Raw genomic sequence first — 25,266 nt, 5'->3', positions numbered from 1 at the left:
GACTCTACTGGGCATTGTTTTCAAGGATTAAAATATTTCTGTAATCATTTCTGAAATCTTCAAGTCACTCAGCAACTTTATCAAACACACAAGCTAAAACAGAAGAGGAAGAAAAAGTCTGAGCGGCAAATTTACAAGTTATTAACAATTATGAAGTGTACTCAAAGCAGAGTCTCACTGGTCTTCACACAGAACCTATTTAGTCCTGACTTAGTTACCTAATTTACTAACTGTAGCACTGTAGCACTGTCCTCCCGTTGTTAATTGGTTTGCTCGAGTGGGCCCAGTAACATCTCCATTGTAAGACTTGTTGTTACTGTGTTTGGCATATCGAATATTCTCGATAGCTTGCCGGGCTCTCCGAGAGGGGCAGAGGAATTGAACTCGGGTCGGCCGGGTCGGCCGCATGCAAGGCAAATGCCCTACCTGCTGTGCTATCGCTCCAGCCCAGTTTACTAAAGTTTACTAACAATCCCATTTAACTAGATTTTAGTTCTAAGCAATGAAAAGAATGAAATTAGGTTAGAGAGGTCTCAACTAGAGTGAGAAAGATAATAATGGGAACATTATTATATAATGCCTGTTTCAACTGAAGTGTCAGTAAATAAAGTGTCAGTCCGTTGGAAAGATGCAAAGATCGACAGGTTAAAGACAATGAAGGGGGCTGGAGTGATAGCACAGCAGGTAGGGTGTTTTCCTTGCACGTGGCCAACCCAAGTTCGATTCCGAACACCCGATATGGTTCACCCCCCCCCCCCCCCGCCCCGTCCCAGCACTGCCAGGAGTGATTCCTGAGTGCAGAGCCAGGAGTAATCCCTGTGCATCGACCCCCCCAAAATTTTTTTAATTAATAAATGAAGATAATGAAGACCACAAGTTCATTCATTGATCCAACAGATTTTTAAGTCCACACTCTTATAAATCTTTCATTTAAATATAATAATATATATAATGGGCTGTAGCGATAGCACAGCGGGTAGGGCGTTTGCCTTGCACACAGCCAACATGGCCGACCCGAGTTCGATTCCTCCACCCCTCTCCGAGAGCCCGACAAGCTACCGAGAGTATCTTGCCGGCACAGCAGAGCCTGGCAAGCTCCCTGTGATGTATTCGATATGCCAAACACAGTAACAACAAAGTCTCCAATGGAGACGTTACTGGGCCCACTCGAGCAAATCGATGAACAACAGGAGGACTGTGAATATATATAATATATTTGTAAAGTGGATGTTGTCATTCCTAGTTTTATAATAGAGACCCAAGACTTTTGGTACTTCTTTTTGGGTCAGTTATGAAGTTGTAGAAAGAGATTTGAATTCACACTGTAGCACTGCCCTCCATTGTTCATCAATTTGCTTGAGCGGACCCAGTAACGTCTCCATTGTGAAACTTTGTTGTTACTGTGTTTGGCATATCGAATATGCCACGAGTAGCTTGCCAGGCTTTGCCGTGTGGGCGAGATACTCTCGGTAGTTTGCCAGGCTCTCTGAGAGGGGTGGAGGAATTGAACTCGGGCTGGCCGGGCTGGCCGATTGACTCCAAATTCCATGTTCTTTTTATCTGTTTGCTCATTCAGTTATTCTAGCCATTTATTTATCCCTTCAGTCATTCGAGCATAGCAACCCTTACTCTAGAACTAGGCATTTGGCTCCTTACATAGCTTACATCTGTTGTCCCAAAATGTACATGCTAAAACGATGCACAATATTCTAAAGGAATTGGAAGTATACTCAATTCTAGTGTATAGAAACAAAAGTCAAAATCTAGCTCCCTTTTGGTGGGGGAAGGGAAAGTCCCAAGGGCTGCTCAAGAACTACTCCTGGCTCTGTGCTCAGAGGGTGCTCCTGGCAAATCTGGGAAACCATCTCAGTACCAGGAATCAAACTTGGTCCCCCCATATGCATCCAGCCCTTTCAAGCCATCTCCCTGGGAGACTCGTCATGATTCTGTTGTCAGACCTCAAGTGCTGGATCTATGACTGACGAGCATGGGCATCAGAAACCAGCCAGTAGCTTCTTTGACCACAGAGCAACTGTCACTGTCACTGTCATCCCGTTAATCATCCATTACTTGAGCGGGCACCAGTAGCGTCTCCATTTGTCCCAGCCCTGAGAGTTTAGCATCGTAAACTTTATGCTCTCTCTCCACGGATGCGGCACACCAGCTGGATGTCCTTGGGCATAATGGTGACATGCTTGGTAGGGAATGTGCAGAGGTTGGTGTTCTTGAAGAGCCTCACCAGGTAGGCCTCCCACGCCTCCTGCAGCACCATGATGCCCGTGCTCTGGGAGCACAGGTCAGTCTTGTAGTCCTACAAGATCTCGCGCATTAGCTGCTGAATCTGCAGTTGGCGGATCTCGTGTGTGCGCCAGGGTGTCGGGCCAGTAGTGTTGTGGCTTCTTTACGCCACCTGCCCTTGGCTGGCGTGCTCTTGCAGGTTGCCTTGGTGGCCAGATGCTTGTGGGGCGCCTTCCCACCCATTGACATGGGTGCTGCCTGTTTAGTACAAGCCCTCTCGTTCTTCCCAACTCAGAGCAACTCAACCACAGAGCAAATAGACAATATATTATGGTAGGTCGTGTATCAACTTCTTGTTTGCAGTGGGAGGTTTAGGTCTTACAACCCTCTGCCGACCCAGTGCATCAAGCATTCCAAACTTCATTAGGTCCCTTCTTTCACTGGACTTGTCTCTGTCCTACTGAGTTTTTCATGGCTGGAGTATTCATGAGACTTTAACTGCCAGGTTATCTGATGGAATGGAGTGCCTTTTGAGAAAAAATCAGTGAAAACTGGATCTGCCTTCTGTTAATGAAGTTTTAAAGGCTGTAGCAATTGTTTGATAGAAAGTATGGAAAGGAGGAAAAGTAGTAGCAAAAAAGCATCTACTGAAGCACCAAGACGTGTAGTCCAGCTTGGACTGGCTTGTCTCCTTGGGGCCAGTGAGGCAAGTTCATTACCGCATTCTTCCTGCTCACCTCTGTGCTCAGGAATCACTCCTCCAGGTGCTCAGGGAACCATAAGGAGTGCCAGGGATCAAACCCAGGACTCTGCCAAATGTACACACTGTACTATAGCTCCAGCCCGTTTTTACTTTAAAAACAACAGGACGGAAGGCCTTATCTCGCATGCAGCTGCTTTGGCCAACCCTGGTTCAATCCCCAGCATCGCATTGGTCCCCTGAGCATCACCAGGGATCATTCCTGAGAACAGAGACAGGAATAGCCCCTGAGCACTCTAGGTAGAGCTCTAACCCCGCACCCCCAAAAGAAGCTTTTCTTAAAGGAGGGAAGCTAGTTCAAAGTGCTAGAGCATGTCCCTGTCATACAGCACCAGGTACAGAGCTAGTGACCAATGTCAGAACCACCGGGGACACATACGGACTTTCCTACCACCCTGGGAGAAGTTATTTACATTTTCTTTTTTTAATAGTTGTTTTCCCATTTCTTTAGACTGTTCATCTATTTGATATCATCTTTGTGAATGTATGAGTAGAAATTTATTCCTTTCAAAATGACTGTGATTTTTTTCCCCTGCATTAGTCTGGCAAACTCCCCGTGGCATACCCAATATGCCAAATACCAGTAACAATGATGGGTCTCATTCTCCTAAAGAGCCTTGAATATAATCTCAGGGCTAGGATGAAGGAGACGTTACTGGGGCCTGCTCGAGGCAATCGACGAATAACAGGATGGTCGTGATCGTGATTGCATTACTGAAAATTCTCTTCTCCTAAATTAAAATGCCACCATTGGGGCGGGAGTGATAGCACAGCGGGTAGGGCGTTTGCCTTGCACACAGCCCAACCCGGGTTCGATCCCCAGCATCCCATATGGTCCCCTGAGCACGGCAGGAGTAGTTCCTGAGTGCATGAACCAGGAGTAACCCCTGAGCATCGCCGGGTGTGACCCAAAAAGCAATAAATAAATAAATTAATTAATTAATTAAAATGTTACCATTCCAGGGCTGCTGGTAGAGCATTGGCCTTTCATGTGGCTGCCACAGGTTCAATCCCTGGCTTCCGTTATAGTCCCCTGAGCACTGCCAGGAGTAATTCCTGAGTGCAGAACCAGGAGTAACCCCTGAGCACCACCAGGTGTGGCCCAAAAAAAGAGAAGGGGGGGAAAAAACCACCATTCCACATACTAGATTTCCATATATAAACATTTGTATTGGCCTGTCTTTTGCTGTCTTACCATTACACCGTGTTAATCTGAAAAGATGTTCAATTTAATCTTTTCTTTCTTTTCAGAAAGCATCCTCTTGATCAATGCTATTACGTGACAAAGAACAAAAAGAGTGATGCCTTTGAAAATGACTCTTTGTAAGTTTGGGTTTCTTGTCCTTATGTGATTTTTAATATTTTTAAGCAGAAATGAGTTCTATGAGACATTATAAAGTTCCAAAGTGGGGGGAGGGGAGCGGGAGGGAGACAGAGAGATAGCGGTGGGTTTAAGGGGCTTGCCTTGCACAAAATACACCCAGCAGCTAATGTGGTCATGTCGGGCCCACAGGCTCCTTCCAGGACTGATCTCTAAGCTCAAAACCAGGAGGAAGGAGTAAATTTGAAAAGTCAAATTTATCTGTCAGAAAAATCTAAGATAATATGTTGGGGCCAGAGGGGCAGTAAAGTGGGGAGGGCACTTGCCTTACACCCAGCCGACACTCTTTCAATCTCCAGCATCGATATGGTCCCCTGAGCACCACCAAGGGTGATCCCTAATGCAGGAGTGGCCCAAAAACACGAAAAAAAACTCCAAAATGGTCATTTTTAGGAAAACAAGTTTTCCATTTTTCAACATAGATTATTATAAAATATCAAATATAAAAAAACAAGATAAATGAAATATAAAACAAATAAAATAAAACCCACAACTAGTCTGTGGCAGTTAACTGAGTGATGAAGAAAAAAAAGTGAGAAGCATAAGACATTTCATCTCGCTCTGATTTCCTGTCTTTGACCTAGTTACTCAGTCTAATAAGAAGCTTGACATTTATTAAAAGTTTCCAGAAAATTCTCCCAGCAACTTCAAGAGAATTTTAAATCAGAATTTTATCAGTTGAGTGATCTCTTTTTGGGTAAGAAAATCTTGTTAATCCTTTAAAGACTCAGAGCAATTATTTTCCAGTAACTTAAATTTTGAGTTGCTACTTGAAATATTTTTGTATATTTTAAAATAATAATTTCCAAATAACAATAAAATACTGACCACACTGAAGTAATAATGAAAGCATCAATTCTTTATTAAATTAGGTTCGTTTTTGGCTAAGAGTTTATATGGAGATTAGCCACAAGAGGGAGCCAAACACACGAAATTGGTTTCTGGTCATCTGCTGTCGCTCGGGGCTCAGAAATTAAAGTTAGCCAGGAATTAGTTCTGTAAAGGGGTTTCTTAGCATTGGTTATTTCACCTTTCCAAACTTTGAATTTTAAAAAAATTATGTTTTTTCCCCATTTTGAATCAAATTTTAGGCACAGAATGATTACGATGAGACCAGGGAGCTAGCTCAGTGCGGCAGCACATACTTTGGCTGCAGGAATCCTGGGTTCAGCCCCTGAGCACCTCTGGGAGTTGCTCCCACCTGAGCACTGGCCCGCCCCACAAGGACAGAACAACTGACTGAGGGGGCCGCAGAGTAAGGCTAGTGCAGCGGGGGAGGGTGTGTTCCTTATGTGCAGCCAGCTGGAGTTCAGTGGCCAGCACCTCATGTGGTTCCCCAGCATGGCCAGGAGTGACCCCCGAGTGTGGAGCCAGGAGTAAGCCCTGGAGCATTGCCGGCGTGTCACACACCCCTCAAAAGCAAAATACCAACAAAAAATAGTTAATATTGTAACTAAATTTTAGGAGAATGAGGAAATTTTCTCTTCATACTCTGCGATGCTCAGGGATCACTCCTGGCTCTGCACTTGAATTACTCCTGGCTGCATGTGGGGAACCATATGGGATGCCGGGGATTGAACCCAGGTCCGCAGCATGCAAGGCAAACGCCCTACCTGCGGTGCTATCACTCTGCTTGAGAATAAGAAAATTTTAGATTCTCATTTAACATTTTACATATAATAACCAATCTAGGCACTCTAAATCCCTTAACTTAAAATATAACTTAAGTTCCAAACCTACAAGCCAAGACTGCAAATAAAGTCATAAGCCTGCGATGGTTTGTGTGACTGGTGTGTTTAAAACATTTATAGATCAGGGGACTGGAGAGATAACACAGCGGGTAGGGCGTTTGCCGTGCACGCGGCCAACCCGGGTTCATTTCCCAGAATCCTATATGGCCCCCTGAGCACCACCAGGAGTAATTCCTGAGTGCAGAGTCAGGAACAACCCCTGTGCATTGCCGGGTGTGACCCAAAATCAAAAAAAAATTTATAGATCAAGAAAATTCATGATTTACATAACTACTTCCTAATATAAAAAAATATTGAATGGTTTCATTTCACTCATCTTGCTGGTCAACTGGTGACATTCTTTTCTTTTATGGTTCCTGAAATATTTCAGGAATATTTGCAAGGCTGAGCTGTGATTACAATCCATTGTAAGAATGATAAGCCTTCAGTAATGTGGACTCTGCCCCTCTGCCTCAGTTTACTCTCTGGCATGAGGGCATGATAAGTCAGCTCTCCTGCAGAGAAGAGGCATGCCTCGGTTTCTCCCCAGCCTCTCTGGAGGTTGCCTATATGTGGGAGGGGCAGGCCACACTCCAGGCTCCTCCCACATGCAGGCCTCCCTCTCCCTCGGGTCGCTTGAGGTCAAGTAATTGCATCACCCCCTGGTGTCAGGCTGCCTCAGAGCCCTGGCAACTGCCTGGGTCTGAGGGTCAATGTCACCAAGAACCAGAGCTCTATTGTCATTGGAAATTGTCCTGTGCACCGCAAATAAAAAATGCAAAACAAGTGGGACTAAAGTGAGAATAATAGGAATGTAAGAGGTCAACAGACAAGAGATATGCTACCCCTATCACTCTCAGCTCCCTAGGCCACCTCCCTGAAAGTCACTCAAGAGCATGAAAAATAGACTAGAACATTATTTTTATGTTTCTAATAAGACCGTAAACTTCCAAAAGTCCTTAATATAAATCAGAATTTATTTTCTTTCTTTATTTTAGGTTACCCAAACCACCTAATTCGACAGTAGAGTAAGTATACAACTTATATTTTACTTTCCTGTTGGAAAAACAAAACAATGGCAAGCTCTGTCTTTCAGTGTGAGGATATTAATGCAGTTTCTTATGAACCAGCAGGAGGAGCCAAAGTGCCAGCCTTCCTCCTTACCCCTTTTGCCCTCCCCAACTAATCTCCTCTCTAAGAGAACATTTTTACTTAGTTCAGTTTTAGATTCGCAGAAGTATTAGAGTTCCCATGTACCTGAGACCTCAGTTTTTCTTATGACTAACATCTCCCGTTTGTATATTACATCTGTCACCATTCATGAGCTACATTAAAGTACTACTATTTCCTGATCAGATCGCTTCCATTTTCCCCATGGGTCCTTTCATTCCAAGAGCCAGGTTACACTTAATATCATGTCTCTTTGTTTCTGTTATTGTTTCTCAGATTTTTCTTTTTTGTGACTGAAATCGATCTGAGTAGCACCCATCAAATATTGTAGAATGCATTCCCACTGGGATCGGCCTGGTATTTTTCTCATAATTTGACTGGGGTCAGGTGCTAGAGAAAACACAGATAAGTTTCATTTTCAGCACAGCCTATCAAGAGAACACGCTATCGGTGACTTACTCCTGTTGGCACTGCCCCGGGCCGTGTTCTTCAGGCTTACCGACTGTGCTGGCATCTTTTTCCCTCTCCTTTTCATACTGTGTTCTTTGAACCAAGGTCCACACGCAGGAGTCTGCATTCAAGCTCACCTCCTTGAAGACTGAGCCCTCCATAAATCTTTTCATCTCTGAGGAAGCTTTTCTGTTCTCCCCCATGGCTTTGTTCACTTATTCAGTCACTTGCTCATAGTATTATCGGCCCCTGGATCTTTATTTGGTACTTGAGTACTAATGGGCATATTACTTTACCGGTGTTACTCAGATTGACCAGTGGGAGTTCTTTCTCAGCTAATTCTTATATCCTACCTCTTTCCTTATCAAGTGTGTGTGTGTATGTGTGTGTGTGTGTGTGTGTTAGTGTTGAGTACTTTATCATATGTCATTATACTTCATCATTTTTATTTTTCACTTAATTTTTGGTACCACATGATACTCTAGGTTCAATTTATATATTTCCTACCCTACTCCTAGGATCAGCCGTTTCTCCAAGGAGCCCTGTTCCATCAGTGGAGAACTATTTTTTTTTCTTTTTGGATCATACCCGGCGATGCTCAAGGCTGACTCCTGGCTCTGCACTCAGAAATCACTCCTGGCGGTGCTCAGGGGACTATATGGGATGGTGGGAATCAAACCCTGGTCGGCCACGTGCAAGGCAAACTCCCTACCCTCTGTGCTGTTGCTCCAGCCCTGAGAACTATTTTTAAAACCACAACATGGGGCTGGAGAGAGACTACAATGGGTAAGGCACTTGCCTTGCTTGTGCCCAACCTCGTTTTGATCCTCAGCACCTGCGCCTCAAAGCCCGCCAGGAGCGACCGCTCAGTAGAAAGCCTGTAGGAAGTCCTGAGCACAGTTGGGTGTGGGCCAAAGCCAAAAAATAAAAACCAAGGTCAGGGGCTGGAGAGAATACAGGGGATAGGGCACTTGCCTTACACATTCCAAATCCAGGTTCAATCCTCGGAACCCCACTAGGTCTGCAGAGCCATACCAGGAATGATTATCTGAGTGCAGAGCCAAGAATAAGTTGAGCACCTCTAGGTGTGGCTGAAAACACAAAACAAAACACAACAAAAAACAAGATCTAAGCTGTGGGTATACTTGGTGCTACTTGTCACTCCACCAATATTAACTGAAAATATGAAGCTGACAATTTAAAATCATTTCACTTAATGCAAGGGCTACTCAAAAGCTATTAAAAATTAAATTTCTAGAGAGATTGTACAGAGGGTAAGGCGCTTGTCTTACATGCCCCTAACCTGGGTTCAATCCCTGGCATCCTGTATGGTCCCCCTGAGCCCACTAGGAATAATTCTTTAGTAGAGCTAAAAGTACAGCCCCTGAGCATTACCAGGTGTGGCCTAAAAACAAAACCAAAATGTTTTTCTAAACCCAGTTTGATAATGTGTTGAATATGTAACAAAGGACAGAAAACCAATCTTATAAAACCTGAGCTCATTGGACCCATACTTGACTTTTTCCTGAAGTCCAAATTCTTCTCTAGAATCTTAATTTCTTGTGATATCTACGAGAGATGATGAGCACCTTAGTAAAAAATCTTGTACTGCTTGGGCCAGAGTGATAGCATAGTGGGTAGGGCGTTTGCCTTGCATGAAGACCTTATGGTACAAGCACGAAAGATCAAGTACGACATCATTGGTCTGACCGAAACAAGAAGACATCAATCCCATCATGCTGTTTTCGACACTGGAGAAGAACTGTTCCTTGGAACATGTGATAAAAGAGGCGTTGGTGGTGTCGGTATCCTTGTCAACACAAACTTAGTCACAAGCATTGATTCATTTGAATGCCTAACAACCCGAATCGGACGATTACACTTGAATAAATGTGGCTCACTACCGGCAGTTTCTATCTTTGTTGTCTATGCACCAACATCCAGTTATGGTGAAAAAGAAACTGAGAAATTCTACATGGAGCTGGAGAAATTCTATAAAGAAGATCACACCTTCTACAAGATCATTGTCAGTGATTTTAATGCCAAGATAGGACCAAGAAGATCAGTCGATGAACTCCACATCGGAACCCATGGCCTGGAATGGAACGAACAGGGTGACAGACTGTCTGAGTTCATCATGTCAACCAAAACCTTCCATGGTAACTCACAATTCCAAAAGGCTGAATCTAAACGTTGGACATGGGAGTCTCCCGATGGACGGTTCCACAATGAAATAGACCACATCATATTCAATCGGCGGTTTTGCCTAACCGATGTTGCTGTTGTCCCAAAATTCCAAACGGGATCAGACCACCGTCTTCTTCGTGCAAAATTCTACCTCACAGAACGAGGAGAAAAGAATGCAAGGTTTAAGAAGAGGACTCCCAGAACAACCACCAACTGGGAACTCTTTGGCTCTGTTGCAGCAACATGGGAAGATGCCGTCATTGACAACATTGATGAGGAATATGATCGAATGATTCAGCACCTCCATGATTGTGCAAGGAATGCCAAGAGAGAGATAACCACAAAAAACCGTCTTTCTTCGAACACTCTTGAACTTATTCGCCAACGTGGCTTGGCACGTGCCTCAGGCAACCACAAGCAAACGTCCGAACTGGCAAAACAGTGCAGAAAAGCCATCAAGGATGACCTCAAAAACAGGAAAGCAGCAGTACTGGTAGATGCAGCAGAAGCTGGGAAAAACATTCGTAATGCCCGCCTGTCCTTCACCAACTACAAAACCAAGATGACTGCCCTCCGACATCATGATGGATCTATCACATCTTCCAGAAGGGCAATGGAGAAGATTATTCATGACTTCTACTCAGATCTCTTTAATAGCCACATCCACATGCCCACATACCACATACCACATGATGGATATGTCGTTCCCAATGTTCTCCCTTCCGAAATCCAACATGCCATCTCGTTGGTAAAGAAACAAAAAGCACCTGGCCCAGACAAGATCAGACCTGAACACCTGAAGAACTTACCATCAGTACTCATCAATACATTGGCTCGACTCTTCACACGCTACCTGTCTGAATGCAAGGTTCCATCCCAATGGAAAACCAGCAAGACTGTACTACTATACAAGAAAGGAGACATCCACGATATTGGCAACTATCGCCCAATCTGCCTATTGTCTGTCATCTACAAACTATTCACTCGAGTCATCCTGAATAGGATTAGCAGAACACTAGATGAAGGACAACCATGTGAACAAGCTGGATTCCGAAAAGGATTCAGTACCATTGACCATATCCACACAATAACCAAGCTCATTGAGGTATCTCAGGAGTTCAAGATGCCGCTCTGTCTAACGTTCATTGATTTAAAGAAGGCCTTTGATTCTGTTGAGACAGAAGCGGTCATGGAAGCCCTAGCCAATCAGGGCGTACAAACTCAATACATCAGGATCCTTCGTGAGCTCTATTGTGGATTCACTACCAAGATCTCACCATTCTACAAAGAAGTAATCATCCATATCAAGAGAGGGGTTCGGCAGGGTGATACCATTTCACCAAAACTCTTCAGTGCCACCCTCGAGAACATCATGCGACGACTAGAATGGGAAAACATGGGAGTGAAGATAGATGGTCGGCAACTACACCACCTCCGCTTTGCTGATGACATCGTTCTAATAACACCAAACATCAGCCGAGCGGCACAAATGCTGGCGGACTTTGACCGTGAGTGTGGAAAGGTAGGACTACAGCTGAATCTTACGAAGACAATGTTTATGAGAAACAGCCTTGTTCCTGACGCTCCATTCGCTCTCAACGGAACCACCATCTCCGAATGCAACAGTTATATATACCTAGGTCGAGAAATCAACATGATGAATGACCTGGCACCTGAGTTGCGCAGGAGGAAGAGAGCGGCTTGGAATGCCTTCAAGAGCATTGAAGAAATAACTAAAAGGACAAAGAACCTCCAGCTACGAGCACATCTCTTTGATTCCACTATTCTTCCTGCATTAACATATGCCTCAGAGACCTGGACCCTACGAAAACAGTATGAGAACGCTATTCGGGTCTCTCAAAGAGGAATCGAAAGAACTATGCTTGGAATATCACGATTCACTCAAATGAGAGATAGAATCCGGAGTTCTGATCTTCGTCAACGCTCAAGAATCAGGGACGCTGTCTCATTTGCCAAGACATCAAAAATCAGGTGGGCTGGACACGTAATGAGGTTTACAGACAACCGCTGGACTAGAGCCATTACTGATTGGGTTCCACGAGACATCAAAAGATCACGTGGACGCCCACCTATAAGATGGTCAGACTTCTTCGTCAAGACCCTAAATGATCGGTTTGAGGCTCTACATGTTCCTAAAACGAACAGATACCATTGGGCTACGCTAGCACGCAACCGGGATGAATGGAGACGTTACTGGCGCCCGCTCGAATAAATCGATGAATAACGGGGATTAAGTGATTAAGTGATAAGAGGCCCACCCGGGTTCGATCCCGGCATCCCATAAGGTCCCTCGAGCACCGCCAGGAGTAATTCCTGAGTGCAGAGCCAGGAGTAACCCCTGAGCATCGCTGGGTGTGACCCAAAAAGCAAAAAAAAATCTTGCACTGCTGGCTAAGTAGTCCGACTGTGGCTGTCGGAGTCCGGGCAGAGCAGTTCACTCATATAACCACCAGAGGGGGAGAGACTGAGATCTAGGTTTGAAACTGCAGCTTTCGGATAGAGCTCTAGTTACTTCCACTCATTCCCATTTTAGCCGTTTAGCTGCTGGTCTTTGAAGCTCTTTCTTCCTGAAACTGATTCAGAAACCACTGAGAATATGTTTGGTTGGAAAAAAAAACAACCAAAAATTCTGGCCATTAAAAAATATCCTACGTGGTGTGGGAATGATGTATGCATAAAACTGTCCTGAACAGTACTGTAAATCACAATCTGTAATTAAAGTTTTTTTTTAAATAAGGCCTTAAGGCGAGCTGGAGCAATAGCACAGTGGGTAGGTGTTTGCCTTGCACGCAGCCATCGTGGGTTCGATTCCCAACATCTCATATGGTCCCCCAGCACCACCAGGAGTAATTCCTGAGTGCAGAGCCAGGAATAACCCCTGAGCATCGCTGGGTGTGACCCAAAAAAGCAAAAATAAATAAATAAGGCCATAGGGGCTGGAGAGATAGTACAGGAGGTAGGATGTTTGCCTTGCACACGGCCTACCAGGGTTCAATCCCTGGCACCCCATAGGGTCCCCCAACATCTCCAAGAGTAATTTTGAGTGCAGAGCCAGGAGTAACCCTGGAGCATTGCCAGGTGTGATCCAAAAAAGTCAAAAAAATAAATTAAGGTCATAAAATATTTAAGGTCATAAAATGTTGATATATTTTAAAATATGTAAATTACTCTGGGCCTCCAGACCTCCTAAGCACCACTTGGATGGCAACATTTAAGTTAATATATGCTAACCCTATGATTGAGAAGCAATGAGATACTTTAAATGCTTCCTACAGAAATTATTCTCATCATTTCATAGTCATAGCCTCCATAGTTACTTGAAGAAATGATTCTACAAGGAAACACTATGCACTGTAGCACTGTTCTCCCATTGTTCATCGATTTGCTCGAGCGGGCACCAGTAACGTCTCCATTGTGAGACTTGTTGTTACTGTTTTTTGGCATATCAAATACGCCACTGGGAGCTTGCCAGGCTTTGCCCTGCGGGCGGGATACTCTCAGTAGCTTGCTGGGCTCTCCAAGAGGGACGGAGGAATCGAACCCGGGTTGGCTGCATGCAAGGAAAATGTCCTATCTGCTGTGCTATCTGTTCTGCCAATCCCTTGATAGAAAATGGTGTCAGGAGGGGTAAGGCACCCCAGCTGATCCCCAAACCTCACCCGGAGTGATCCCTGAGCACAGAGCTAGCACCAAAAAAAATCCAAAGGAAACGGTGACAGGCCGATGTCTGTAACAGACTCCGGGAGTCTGTTGGTAACGCCAACTGGCCCGTCTCTTCCCACCTGGCAGCTGCAGACCTGACACCACTTGCCCGTGGTTTCAAGGCTGTGCTTGCTGGCAGGTCAATCAGTTCGCCTCTGGGCTCTGTGCAGCTGCTTTCCTAGAACTTCCGGTACAAGTTTGCTCCTTGGTTCTATCTGCAGGGGCTGCGGGGGCAGGAATATCCCAGCTCAGAGTTCTGGGGGCTCTGGAAGAGCTGGTTCCTCTGGCACCCTCTGCCAGGAGCATGCTGGCACACCCCCCCGCCCCGTGCCCCCAGGCTGGCAGCCAGCCCTCCGTGCCTCTGCCTTCGTCCTCACGCCATCTTCCCAGGATGTGCCACTGTGTCCGCATTTCCCCTTTTTGTTGTTGTTGTTGTTTTGTGGCTGACCTGGGTTCGATTCCTCTGTCCCTCTCAGAGAGCCCGGCAAGCTACCAAGAGTATCCCGCCCACTTGACAAAGCCTGACAAGCTCCCCGTGACATATTTGATATGCCAAAAACCAGTAACAATGGAGACGTTACTGGTGCCCGCTCAAGCAAATCGAGCAAATCTATGAACAACGGGAGGACAGTGCTACAGTGCTACAGTTGTTTTGTGGCTGTTTATAGTAGTCGGGGGGGGGTGCAGAATTGTATGAGGGGTCTCATCCATGGAAAGGCATGTGCTACCGCTAGAGTCACATCCTGGGCCCCAGTTTCTCTCTCTCATAGGGAACAGTCCTACTGGATGAGCCCCTCACCCACTCCAGTATGGCCTCATCTTAACTGATTACCTCCACTCTGAGACTGTTTCCAAAGAAGGTCATGTTCTGAGGGTCTGTGTGTTAAAGCTTTACCATAGCATGGGGGTGGGGGAGGTAAGAATTCAAGCCATTCATCTGGCCATTTTCTACTTTATTTTCCAATCACGTGTAATACTTCTCTATTCTATGGGCTTCCTAATCTTGGTTTTCATTGATTTATTTGGGTGGGGTTTAGTTTGGGGATCACACTTACCTAGCAGTGCTAAGGGGTTACTCCTGACTCTGCACTCAGGAGTCACTCCTCGTGGGCTCCGGAGACCATATAGGTGCCTGGGATCAAATCAGGGTTGGCAGCATGCAAGGCAAGTGCCCTACTCACTGTACTAGTGCTCTGGCCCAGATTTTCATTTAATTTAGACAATTTTCGTGAGTTCTTTGTTTTATAGCCTCGCTAGTTCTTCAAATGATAGGGAAAATGTAATCTTTTTGACACATATTTATTTTCCTTCAGGGAATTAGCTATTTTTGCTTTCTGATTCCTAAGCAGCACTACATACAAAAACACGCCATAGGTTGTTGGTTGATTGGCTGCTTTAAAGAAACATGGACTGGATTGAAACTTCAATCCAAGACGGTTAGAAATTATTTTGCATACTGAAAGTGAAAGCAAAAATGATTCATTAAGTACTGGAACCCACTCAAAAAGAAGCTGGAGGCTCCAAAGAGGTAGTATAATGAATAAAAGCACTGGCCTTGCACACAGCTGACCTGGGTTCAATCCCCAGCACTACATATGGTTTACTGAGCCCTGCCAGGAAATGATCTATGAGGACAGGGCAAGGAGTAAGCCTGGAGCACTGGAGCACTGCAGGGTGTGGCCCAAAATAAAAAAAAAAAAAAGGAGCAGGAATTGAGAGCAACTAGAGATTCTTCTCATAGCATTCTAAAAACTACAAAATTCTTGGGGCTAGAGAGATAGTACAGCAGATAGGGTGTTGGCCTTGCATGCAGGTGACCTGGGTTCAGTTTTCGGCATCCCATATGGTCCCCCAAGCACCATGTATGGTCCCCCTGAGCATCATGAAAATTGCTGATAAAGATTTTGGTTTGATTTTTATTTTATTTATTTATTTATTTATTGCTTTTTGGGTTACACCCAGCAATGCTCAGGGGTTACTCCTGGCTTTGCACTCAGAAATTACTCCTGGCGGTGCTTGGGGGACCATAATGGATGCCGGGGATAGAACCCAGGTTGGCCGCGTGCAAGGCAAACGCCCTACCCACTGTGCTATCACTCCGGCCCCTGGTTTGATTTTTAAAAAGAAAAATAAATGTACATTTTATATGTCTAGAAAAATTAAGAGAATGTGATGTTTTATGGTATGTACCCCAGCAACGTGCTAACTCCCTGGAACAAAGCAAAGAAATGTTTGGCTTACTGCCCCATCCTCGGGTAGGACACTACCTGTCACAAAGAGGGACCCAGCAAATATTTGATGATTCACATTCTTCATTTGTGCTTCTTTCTATTCCCTTTTGTGTGTTCACCCAACTCTCAGAGAAATATGTTCCCCGTATCCGATGGAACACCCCTACCACACCCACATCTCCCGGGGAGCTATGTTCCCGACCTTCACATCACCTAAGGACCAGTACACTGGCCTGAAAGCCCGGAATCGGCTGCCGTTTCCTCCTACTATTCCCACCAAGCACTATGACACCACGAAGATCATGAAGACACGAGGTAAGAACGGTATTCAGGCTTAGAAAGCAGTGCCCAGGATTCAGTCACAAAAGTGTGGCCCATAAGTAGATGAGAGCCGTTGTTGGCAACCTCGCTGCCCTTCAGAACCACTCAGATCCTGCCAGAGAGCTCTTACATCCCATTTTCCATATGTGCATCTAACTTCTCTCCCTTTAAATTTTTTTTTCCTTTTTGGGGCCACACCCAGCGATACTAAGGGTTTACTCCAGGCTCTGCACTCAGGAATTACTCCTGGGGATGCTCAGGACCATGTGGGATGCTGGGGACCAAATCTGGATCTGCTGTGGGGAAGGCAAATGCCGTCCCTGCCGTGCATCTCTCTGGCCCCAACTTTTCTTCTTTATCCAGAGCCTCCCATGGTAGACCGAGAAACCAAGCATTGAACATTGGTTATTTTTTATTCTGCTTCTATGTTCTATTTTTCTCTGACTTTCTTGTATGGCTAGTTTCTGTTTTTTTGCAATGGTAGGGGTCAAACCCAGGGTCTTTTGTATGCAAGACGAATGCTCTGCTGCAGAGTTTATCTCTGGATTAGATCATTTCCAAAATCCCATGAAGTATATAGAGTAGCAAGAATTCACAGAAATGAGCAATTGAATGTATAAAATACTTAGGCACAATTGTATATACAGGAAATTAAAAAAAATCGGTTAGCACCCTAAATTTCTGCTCTTCCAAGCATCTGTCAATTCATGACTAATAAAAAATGTCACATGGGGCACAGTAGGTAGGGCATTTGCCTTGCATGAGGTCGACCTGGGTTTGATTCCCAGCATCCCATATGGTCCCCCGATCACCACCAGTAGTAATTCCTAAGTGCAAAGCCAGGAGTAACCCCTGTGCATCACCAAGTATGATCCAAAAAGAAAAAAAAATTCAGATCAAAGCAGCTGGAGCGAGAATGTGTGCCCCGTCCCCCTCTGCCTCGTCTTATTTGGGTTCTGTCCACTACACCCATAAATGCCATTGCCGAGAAGGCTAACACAGTTTTTCCTTAAAAACTTCAGGTAATCCTTACAGATATGAACAGATTGAGTATCCCATGGATTCAAAGAAGAGAGCTTTGACGTGGCCAGGTCAGAATGCCTATTATGATGTAAGTATCTTTGAAAAAATTAGTGTTTAAAACAAAGCAAAGAAATGTTTTCACTCTGTGTATATTTATAAAAAATCCAAAATGGATTTGTTCCTTTTTCCTATATGAATGAAAATGTTGAGATTTTCACGAATTGCAGTTTTCTGTTTTGGTCCCTTAGCTAATTTCCTTTAGCAGTTAGTAGCATTTCCACGGTTACAAAGAAGTTAGAAAAGAAGCTGGAGGAGGACAATATTTCATTCATTATGTGTCCCCCAACTTTATTTTGTTTTGGTTTTGGGGCCACACCTGGTGATGCTCAGGGTTACTCCTGGCTCTGCACTCAGAAATTACTCCCGGCGGTGCTCAGGGGACCGTGTGGGATACTGGGGATTGAACCCACTGTACTATCACTACGGGCCCCCAATTCAACTTTTGTTAATAAATTTTCACTGAGGTAGCTCATTGGTTTATAACATTATACACGTTCCAGGTATAGAGCTTTATAATTGGACATCTGTGTGCACTACTTTATAATCACTATCAAAAGTCTAGTTTTCATCTGTCACCAAACATTTTGACATGCAGTTTGATGCGCTCTGAGCTAATTGCATAACCTCCCCCCACACACTCACATCTCACCCCCAGCAAAGTGTAAGAGCTGGCAATATGACTCAAGGAGAGAGCACAAGCCTAGCAGATGTGAGACCCCAAGTTCAACCCCGAGCACTAGATGGCTGCAGCACCCCAGGGTGAAATTTCCTGGGCAGAGATCACACGCCCCTGCAGTACCACTGCTGTGGTCCTTATAAAATACATATTTATGCAGACTTGAGAAAAAATAAAATACCCACTTTTACCAAGAAATTGCCATACACTTGTATATTTATTGGTGAAGTATATCATTCATCCCCTCCAAAGGTATCATTCTCAATTTACAGATAAGTAAACTAAGTCTCAAAGCATTTTGTGGGGGGATGCCCTAGTCATAGAGCTCAGGTCTGTAAGGCTCAGTCTCTGCTGGTCACATCCATAACATGATTCCACAGAGGTATATAAGGAAAATATTGTTCTTGTTTTTAAACTTTTTTCATTAATTTATGATACTATGTAAATTCTGGGCGGTACTCTGGGGACCATATGGGATGCTGGGCACCAAACCCGGGTCGGGCACGTGCAAGGCAAACGCTCTACCCTCTGTGCTACTGCTCCAGCCCCAGGCATTGTCATCTCTTTCCTCTTATTTCTCCCTAAGCCCAATAGAAGGAAGAGGACATTAATAACTTTAAAAATAATTCCAAAAATGTGTCTCCTAGCTATACATCCAGGATCCCTGTTTTATTCACTTCCATCCAGGCCAATAAGAAAATTTTACAATATACTGGCAAATAAAGTGAATTAGAGGGCTAGAGAGAAAGTACAGTGGGTTGGGCACTTGCCCTACACGTGGCTGAACCTGGTTCAATCCTGGCACCACATATGGTTCCCCAAGCCCCATCAGGAGTGATCCCTAAGCACAGAGCCAGGAGTCAACACTGAGTCCTCCACCCTGACCCCCAAAAGTGAATTTTAAAATGGTTCAGCTACTGGTTCTAAAATCATGCCAATTCTGTGACCTTACAGTACCTTTCAGTACAGAGTTTCCTCACAGATAAAACAGAATAATAACAATTTACCTGATAAGGTCGTCTTAAAAATGATATGCATGAAAAAGCACTCAGCAGGTAACTAAGCTCATAGTAAAAATTAGCTTTGGGCTAGACCCATATGGACCCCAGAGACCCTCCCACTCCAGGCATGATTCCTGAGCATCACCAGTTATGACCACAGTCCCCAACAAAAATAAAGAGCTTTATCAGTATTCCATTTTTTTTTTTTACTAAGCTAACCAAAGGGATAGCTAAGTAAGTAGACACCTATTTTCTGAAACTGGAGGTACCTCCTAATTTGGGATGGAACTGGGAGTAGGAATATGGAACTGGGAGTAGGAATGTCCCAGCGTAGACATCCCAACTGAGCAGCGTTCCTCAGTCTTCTACAGCTCTGGACGGGCACCTGTCCTACACGCCTGTGTGCAGTCAAGTAGTTAGAACCCAGCCCACCCTTTCTACACTGGCAGACGTGCTTTGGTCTGTGATCAATGGTTGGCATCCACTGATCTAGGAGTCTAAGTCTGAACTTGGTCTCCCTTATCCCAAAGATTGAAGGTACTTTGCTAAAGTAGGAAAATGGTATTTACTTAACAGCTTAGTTGGGGAATTTATAAATTAAACACTGTGACTAGTGGGACTAATAAGACGACTGGCCCTCATTATACTCTAGGCTAGGACCTGCAGGCATTAAGGATAAGCCCAACTGTGAGGACAAGGGGCAGAAAGTGTCCAACTCCACCTTCCCATCACCATCTAACCCCTGCTCTCACTGCTGCTCTGGCTTTGCCATCCTGCATATCATTCAAGGCCCAAGGCCTCCCATCCCCTCCTTCTCCCAGCTTACCTTCCTTTTCAGCTGTAATCTCTTCCTCCTGAGCTTGCCTATCACTTTGTCACCATCTCATTTATAACCAAGGATTCCCTCTCATATAATTGTGAATGTGTTCGTGTCTTATCTCCCCTCTAGTCAATATACCCCTGGATAGTAAGATCTGCAGCTGATCCATCTGTTTCCTCCACTACCTTGCTACTTGATGCTTAATAAATATGAATTGAGATTCAGAGAGAGAGAGAGAGAGAGCGCGCTCAATGGGCTAAGCGCAGACTTTGTATGTGGGAGGTCAAGGATAGATCTTTAGCAACCCATGGTCCCTCAGCACCACCAACAGTGGTCTCCATGAGGACTGGGTGTGGCCCAAACTGCTGGGTGTGGCCCAAACTAAATAAACATTTACTTACCAAATATGTCAATCAAAAAAAAAAAAAGCAAACTTGGGGCTGGAGCAATAGCACAGTGAGTAGGGTGTTTGCCTTGCACGCGGCCAACCTGGGTTTGATTCCCAGCATCCCATATGGTACCCCAAGCACCGCCAGGAGTAATTCCTGAGTGCATGAGCCAGAAGTAACCCTGTACAACACCAGGCGTGACCCAAAAAATAAAAAAATTTAAAAAACAATTGGGGCTGGAGCGATAGCACAGTGGGTAGGACGTTTGCCATGCACGCAGCCGACCCGGGTTCAAATCCCTGCATCCCATATGGTCCCCTGAACACCGCCAGGAGTAATTCCTGAGTGCAGAGCCAGGAGTAACACCTGTGCATCGCCAGGTGTGACCCAAAAACCAAAATAAATAAATAAATAAATAAATAAAAACTCATAAATAGCCAGGGAACTGTCTACAATTAACAAGTAACCATATTGTTATTCACTTTCACACATACACCTCCTTTATAAAATACAAATAAAACTCCAGGAAGCTGTTATGTCTATAGAATGAAATTTTTTAATTTGAACATCAATGACTTAAACTTCATCAGAAATAAAAATCTATCACACGGTGTCATTTCAGGCAGGAAAGAGAAGGGGTGGTACACAATGTTAACTCTGCTTAACAAATGGTGCAGCTCAGGGCCCTCTATATTTCCTTTTATTATTTATTTGGGTTTTAGGCCATACCCTGCAATGCTCAGAGCTTGCTCCTGGCTTTGCACTCAGGAATCATTCCCGGCAGGCTTGAGGAACCATATGGGATGCCGGGGGTCAAACCTGGTTGGCTGAATGCAAGGCAAGCGCCCTACCAACTGTACCATCTCTCCAGCCCCCAGAGTTCTTTATATTTCTAATATAAGTTCTCTAGGAGTAGAGTATTTTCAGGGACATTTCTCTAATATTTTTGAAAAGGGTCTTTCCTGGGACTGGAGCGCTAGCACAGCGGGTAGGGCGTTTGCCTTGCATGCAGCCAACCCAGGTTCGATTCCCAACATCCCATATGGTCCCCGGAGCACCACCAGGAGTAATTCCTGAGTGCAGAGCCAGGAGTAATCCATGAGCATTGCGGGTGTGACTCAAAAAGAAAGGCAGGCAGGCAGGCAGGAAGGAAGGAAGGAAGGGGAGGAAAGGAGGGAAGACAGACAGAAAGACAGAGAGAAAGAAAGAAAGAAAGAAAGAAAGAAAGAAAGAAAGATAAAAAAAAAAAGATCTTAGGAACTCACCATTCCCTTGGGGTCTAAGTACTTGTACACAGCCAACCCAGGTTCAATTCGAAGCATCCCATTTGGTCTGCCCCCCTTACCGAGCACCTGCCAGGAGTAACCTCTGAGCACTGCCAGTTGTGACCAAAACAAAAACAAAAACAAAAAAAACCCTCACCATTCCCTTGTGGCAGAATGTTAGTAATAAATGAAGAAAAAGGAGTGTTCATCTGGCATTTTCTTTGTCTTCTTCCATATCAGAGTGACTCACCCCTGATTCTGCTGGATGGTGGTTAAAAGCAAATATTTTTGTTCCTATTCTGTCTAGCTTCCTAAATGTGCAATGAAAAGCAAGCCAGTGTTCTACCCCAAACCTCCTAAAACCTTTGCTCCTAATTCAACTTTAAATTCATGGGACCCAGTTAACTCTTCAAAAGAAGCCAACATCCAAAGGAATATTGAGAAGTCCCACTGGATCTCTTCACACAATCATGATTATACAGGTATGAGTTCGCCTGAATATAGTAATTTTTCACAAAATCGAGAAGAACAAAATTGGGATCTCTGGCAAATGCTACAGGCTTTTATCTTCTAATATTTCTCTGTTTCCTTATCCTAATACTAACGGAAATTAAGGTCGGTAGTTTCTTTTCATGGGTAATGGGGAGGTAAAGATGATTGTCACTTTATTGGTCATTGTTCTTTTACTCTTAATAAAATAATAAAATGTTTTCATGAAGGTCTGGGGCCCATGAACCCTCTAGAAATGGATGATTACCAGGAAAAGGCAGCAGCAGAGTTAACTGGACAGACTGGATTTGATCCAGAACCTGTAAGTAATCATAGTCCAGTCAGCTATTAAGAGTGAATTGAGGGCCTGGGTGATAGTCCAGTGGGGCAGGCATTTGTCTTGCATTAGCTGACCTGGGTTCTATCCCCTCCATCCCATATGATCCCTCCAGTAAGTACCACCAGGAGTAATTCCTGAGTGCAGAACCAGGAATAACCCCTGAGCATCGCCGGGTGCAACCCAAAAAAGCAAAAAAAAAAAAAAAAAAAAAAAAATTAATTAATTAAACAAAAGGGAATTGATCCAGCGCAGAATCCTTACAAGACCAGATTTATTCACTAATTAATTTTCTCCTTTTTATCTCATGTCTGCAGCAAGAAAAATTCCATTCGGTCATAAAACCCGCTCGACCCTTGGAAGGACGAATTGCCCGACTGATGCAAAGCCGACGTTGCCGAGAGCCAGCTGCTGTCCATCAAAAGCTACCTCCCTGTCCAGACTGTACCCCTAAAGTTCCATGCACCTTCCACACCTTTATACCCCGTTCTGCAGAACTGATGGCCTTTCAGAACAGCACACCATTGAGCATTATTCATAAAACCCCGGATGTTGAAGATAGGATAAAGGAAGAACAAAACCTGCTCTCTCCCTATACGCGTCTACCTTCCTGCACAACCAAAGATATGAGTAGAATTTGTGGCATAAAAAAATTCCCCAAAATCACTGATACGAAAAAGATGGAAGAGTTGTACTGGAGGCAGGCCTTACTCAGACCCCAAACTGTGTCCTACGGTAACCCTGACCTGAGTTACATTCCTTATGACCATTTTAAATCCTCCTTACGTGACCAGTTTGCTCCATGTCAAAACGCTGCTGCTAGCACCAGTAAGTCTAGTATTTCACAGAATAAACTAGACTCAGATGCTTTCAATTTGGAGAAGTATTTAAATAAGTCAGAAGATCCACTGAACACGAACATGGAAAACTGCGAAGAAACGGGAAGTTTTGTGGGTTGGATTCCCAGGGCAAGAGACTCCAAGCCACATAGGGACCTGCTGGAGCTTAAGAACTCTTTTTCAAAATCCAGTGCACATAAACAGTTCCATAAATCTTACCTACAAGATCATAAAGACCTCAGGGACAAGGACCGTTCTGGTATGAGACACCAATTCTACGGGCATAATTCTCATTATTTCTATAATTGAATGATGCATTCTTCCCTTTCACAATCTAGCATCTTGCAAGAAAAGAAAAAAAATACAACATTTTCATCCTCGTTGCTGGATTCTGTTTTCTAGAGGAGCCATAATGACCTTATTAAGAAGGCTGACATCTTCAGGAATTTAAGTTAGGATCTTTTCAGAGGAACCCAAAAAGGTGGTGTTCTGAAAGATACCAGCTCAGCAATAAAATATTAGAACTGGGAAAGTTTCTGGTCTTCTTTCTTCTTTTAATTGGGGATTACATAATTCAGATGCGCTCACACACTTGGCTGAAGTGCAGCAACAATCATACAGTTCACTGTGACGTTTGGGGTAGCACCCAAAACAGGTGCTCCCAGGACTGTGACTGGTGGGCTGTTGCTGTGGGTAGGGGCAGGGGCAGGGACAGGGATGACCAACTTAGCATCCCAATGTTAAAGGCTGACAAGCAGATGCTAAGCTGTAGAGCTATTCCCAGGTCCAGGCATTTACCATCTTTAATCTCACTCTAATACTATATTCCAAGGACATTTCTCAAAATCATAAAAAAAAAAGTACATGGCAAAATTTACATCACCAATTTGCATACTTTGAAAACCTAACTTTTGACTCCCCCAAAACAACTATTAATAGTCCACAGTCTTCCATATCAATAAGAAGGTCAATTAACACAGCCTTTATATGATACATGTATTATTGTATTCTATTCATATAATGAAGTAGCACTGTAGCATGGTAGTACAGTCCTCCTGTTGTTCACTGATTTGCTCGAGCGGGCACCAGTAACGTCTCCATTGTGAGACTTGTTGGTACTGTTTTTGGCATATCTACTATGCCATGAGGAGCTTGCCAACCTTTGCCGAGCAGGCGGGATACTCTCGGTAGCTCGCCGGGCTCTCCGAGAAGGATGGAGGAATCGAACCCGGGTCGGCTGCATGCAAGGTAAACGCCCTACCCGCTGTGCTATTGCTCCAGCACCATATAATGAAGTAGAGAAACATTTTTATTAAGAAACTTAAAAGTGCTACTGACCCTGGTTCAATTCCCAGCATCGCATATGGTACCCCAAGCACTGCCATGGGTCACTCGAGCAGAGAGCCAGGAAGAGCCCCTGACTACCACAGACGTGACCCGAAAAGGAGATGGGTGAAAGATGAATCCTAATGGACTGAAGATGAAAATCCTAAATTGGCAGTGGGGGGAAAGGCTTGACTTGCACAGCAAAACCTTCAACAGGCCCTTGAGGAAGCAGGAAGAAGAGTGTGTATGCCTGGGGCAGGAGCCACTACAATGAGATTGTGTGAAAGCTAGAACACAACTGGCTCCATGCATCACCCCCTGCCCCACCCCACGCCCTGGTGCTTGGCAATGGCCTTCTCTCCCCTGACTCACATCCTAAGGACGGGGCTGGCCAGGGAAATGGCTCAAGGGGCTGGGGGACAAGCTCTCCAGCAGGAGGCCTGCTTTCATCCCAAGACCACAGGAGCGCTCCGCAGTACTAGGAGCCGCTGCTGAGCACTCAGCTGGGAGTAGCTCCCAAGGGCTGCCAAAAACAAAAGTCTTAAAGATTCCTAAATTTTGCACACACACACACACACACACACACACACACACACACACACCCTCCCCCCAGCCTCGCCCCAATTCAGACATGTGAAGCATACACAAGCATAAAAGAGATTCAAGTTCAGGGTCTTGAGAGTACAGAAGGTAAGGTACTTATCTTGCAGGCAGCCAACCCCATTCAATCTCTGGCATCACATAACCCCCGAAAAACAAAAGCTGTTGACCAGATTCCACAATTTCTGTAAGCTCTGAATTGATTTAAATAATCAGACTTCTGCATATGTACATATCTATACACAAATGG

The 25,266-nt window shown here is 44.6% G+C and overlaps 1 protein-coding gene across 1 annotated transcript in view; it reads left to right on the top strand.

Annotated features, from left to right (window-relative positions):
* SPMIP4 (sperm microtubule inner protein 4) overlaps positions 1–23,399 on the top strand; it is a 37,723-nt gene extending 14,324 nt beyond the window's left edge. The window contains exons 4-10 of the mRNA XM_056118594.1: positions 4,250–4,321; positions 7,108–7,137; positions 16,001–16,185; positions 17,214–17,302; positions 21,733–21,907; positions 22,145–22,236; positions 22,569–23,399. Coding sequence (XP_055974569.1) covers positions 4,250–4,321; positions 7,108–7,137; positions 16,001–16,185; positions 17,214–17,302; positions 21,733–21,907; positions 22,145–22,236; positions 22,569–23,399 — 1,474 coding nt within the window. The remainder of the gene's footprint in view (positions 1–4,249; positions 4,322–7,107; positions 7,138–16,000; positions 16,186–17,213; positions 17,303–21,732; positions 21,908–22,144; positions 22,237–22,568) is intronic.
* Positions 23,400–25,266: the final 1,867 nt, after the last annotated feature.

Source organism: Sorex fumeus, unplaced genomic scaffold, assembly GCF_029834395.1.
Source record: "Sorex fumeus unplaced genomic scaffold, SorFum_2.1 ptg000037l, whole genome shotgun sequence".
In the NCBI taxonomy this organism is placed as follows: Eukaryota; Metazoa; Chordata; class Mammalia; order Eulipotyphla; family Soricidae; genus Sorex; species Sorex fumeus.
Note: the sequence above shows the minus strand (reverse complement) of the source record. Positions and strands in the feature narration are given on the sequence as shown.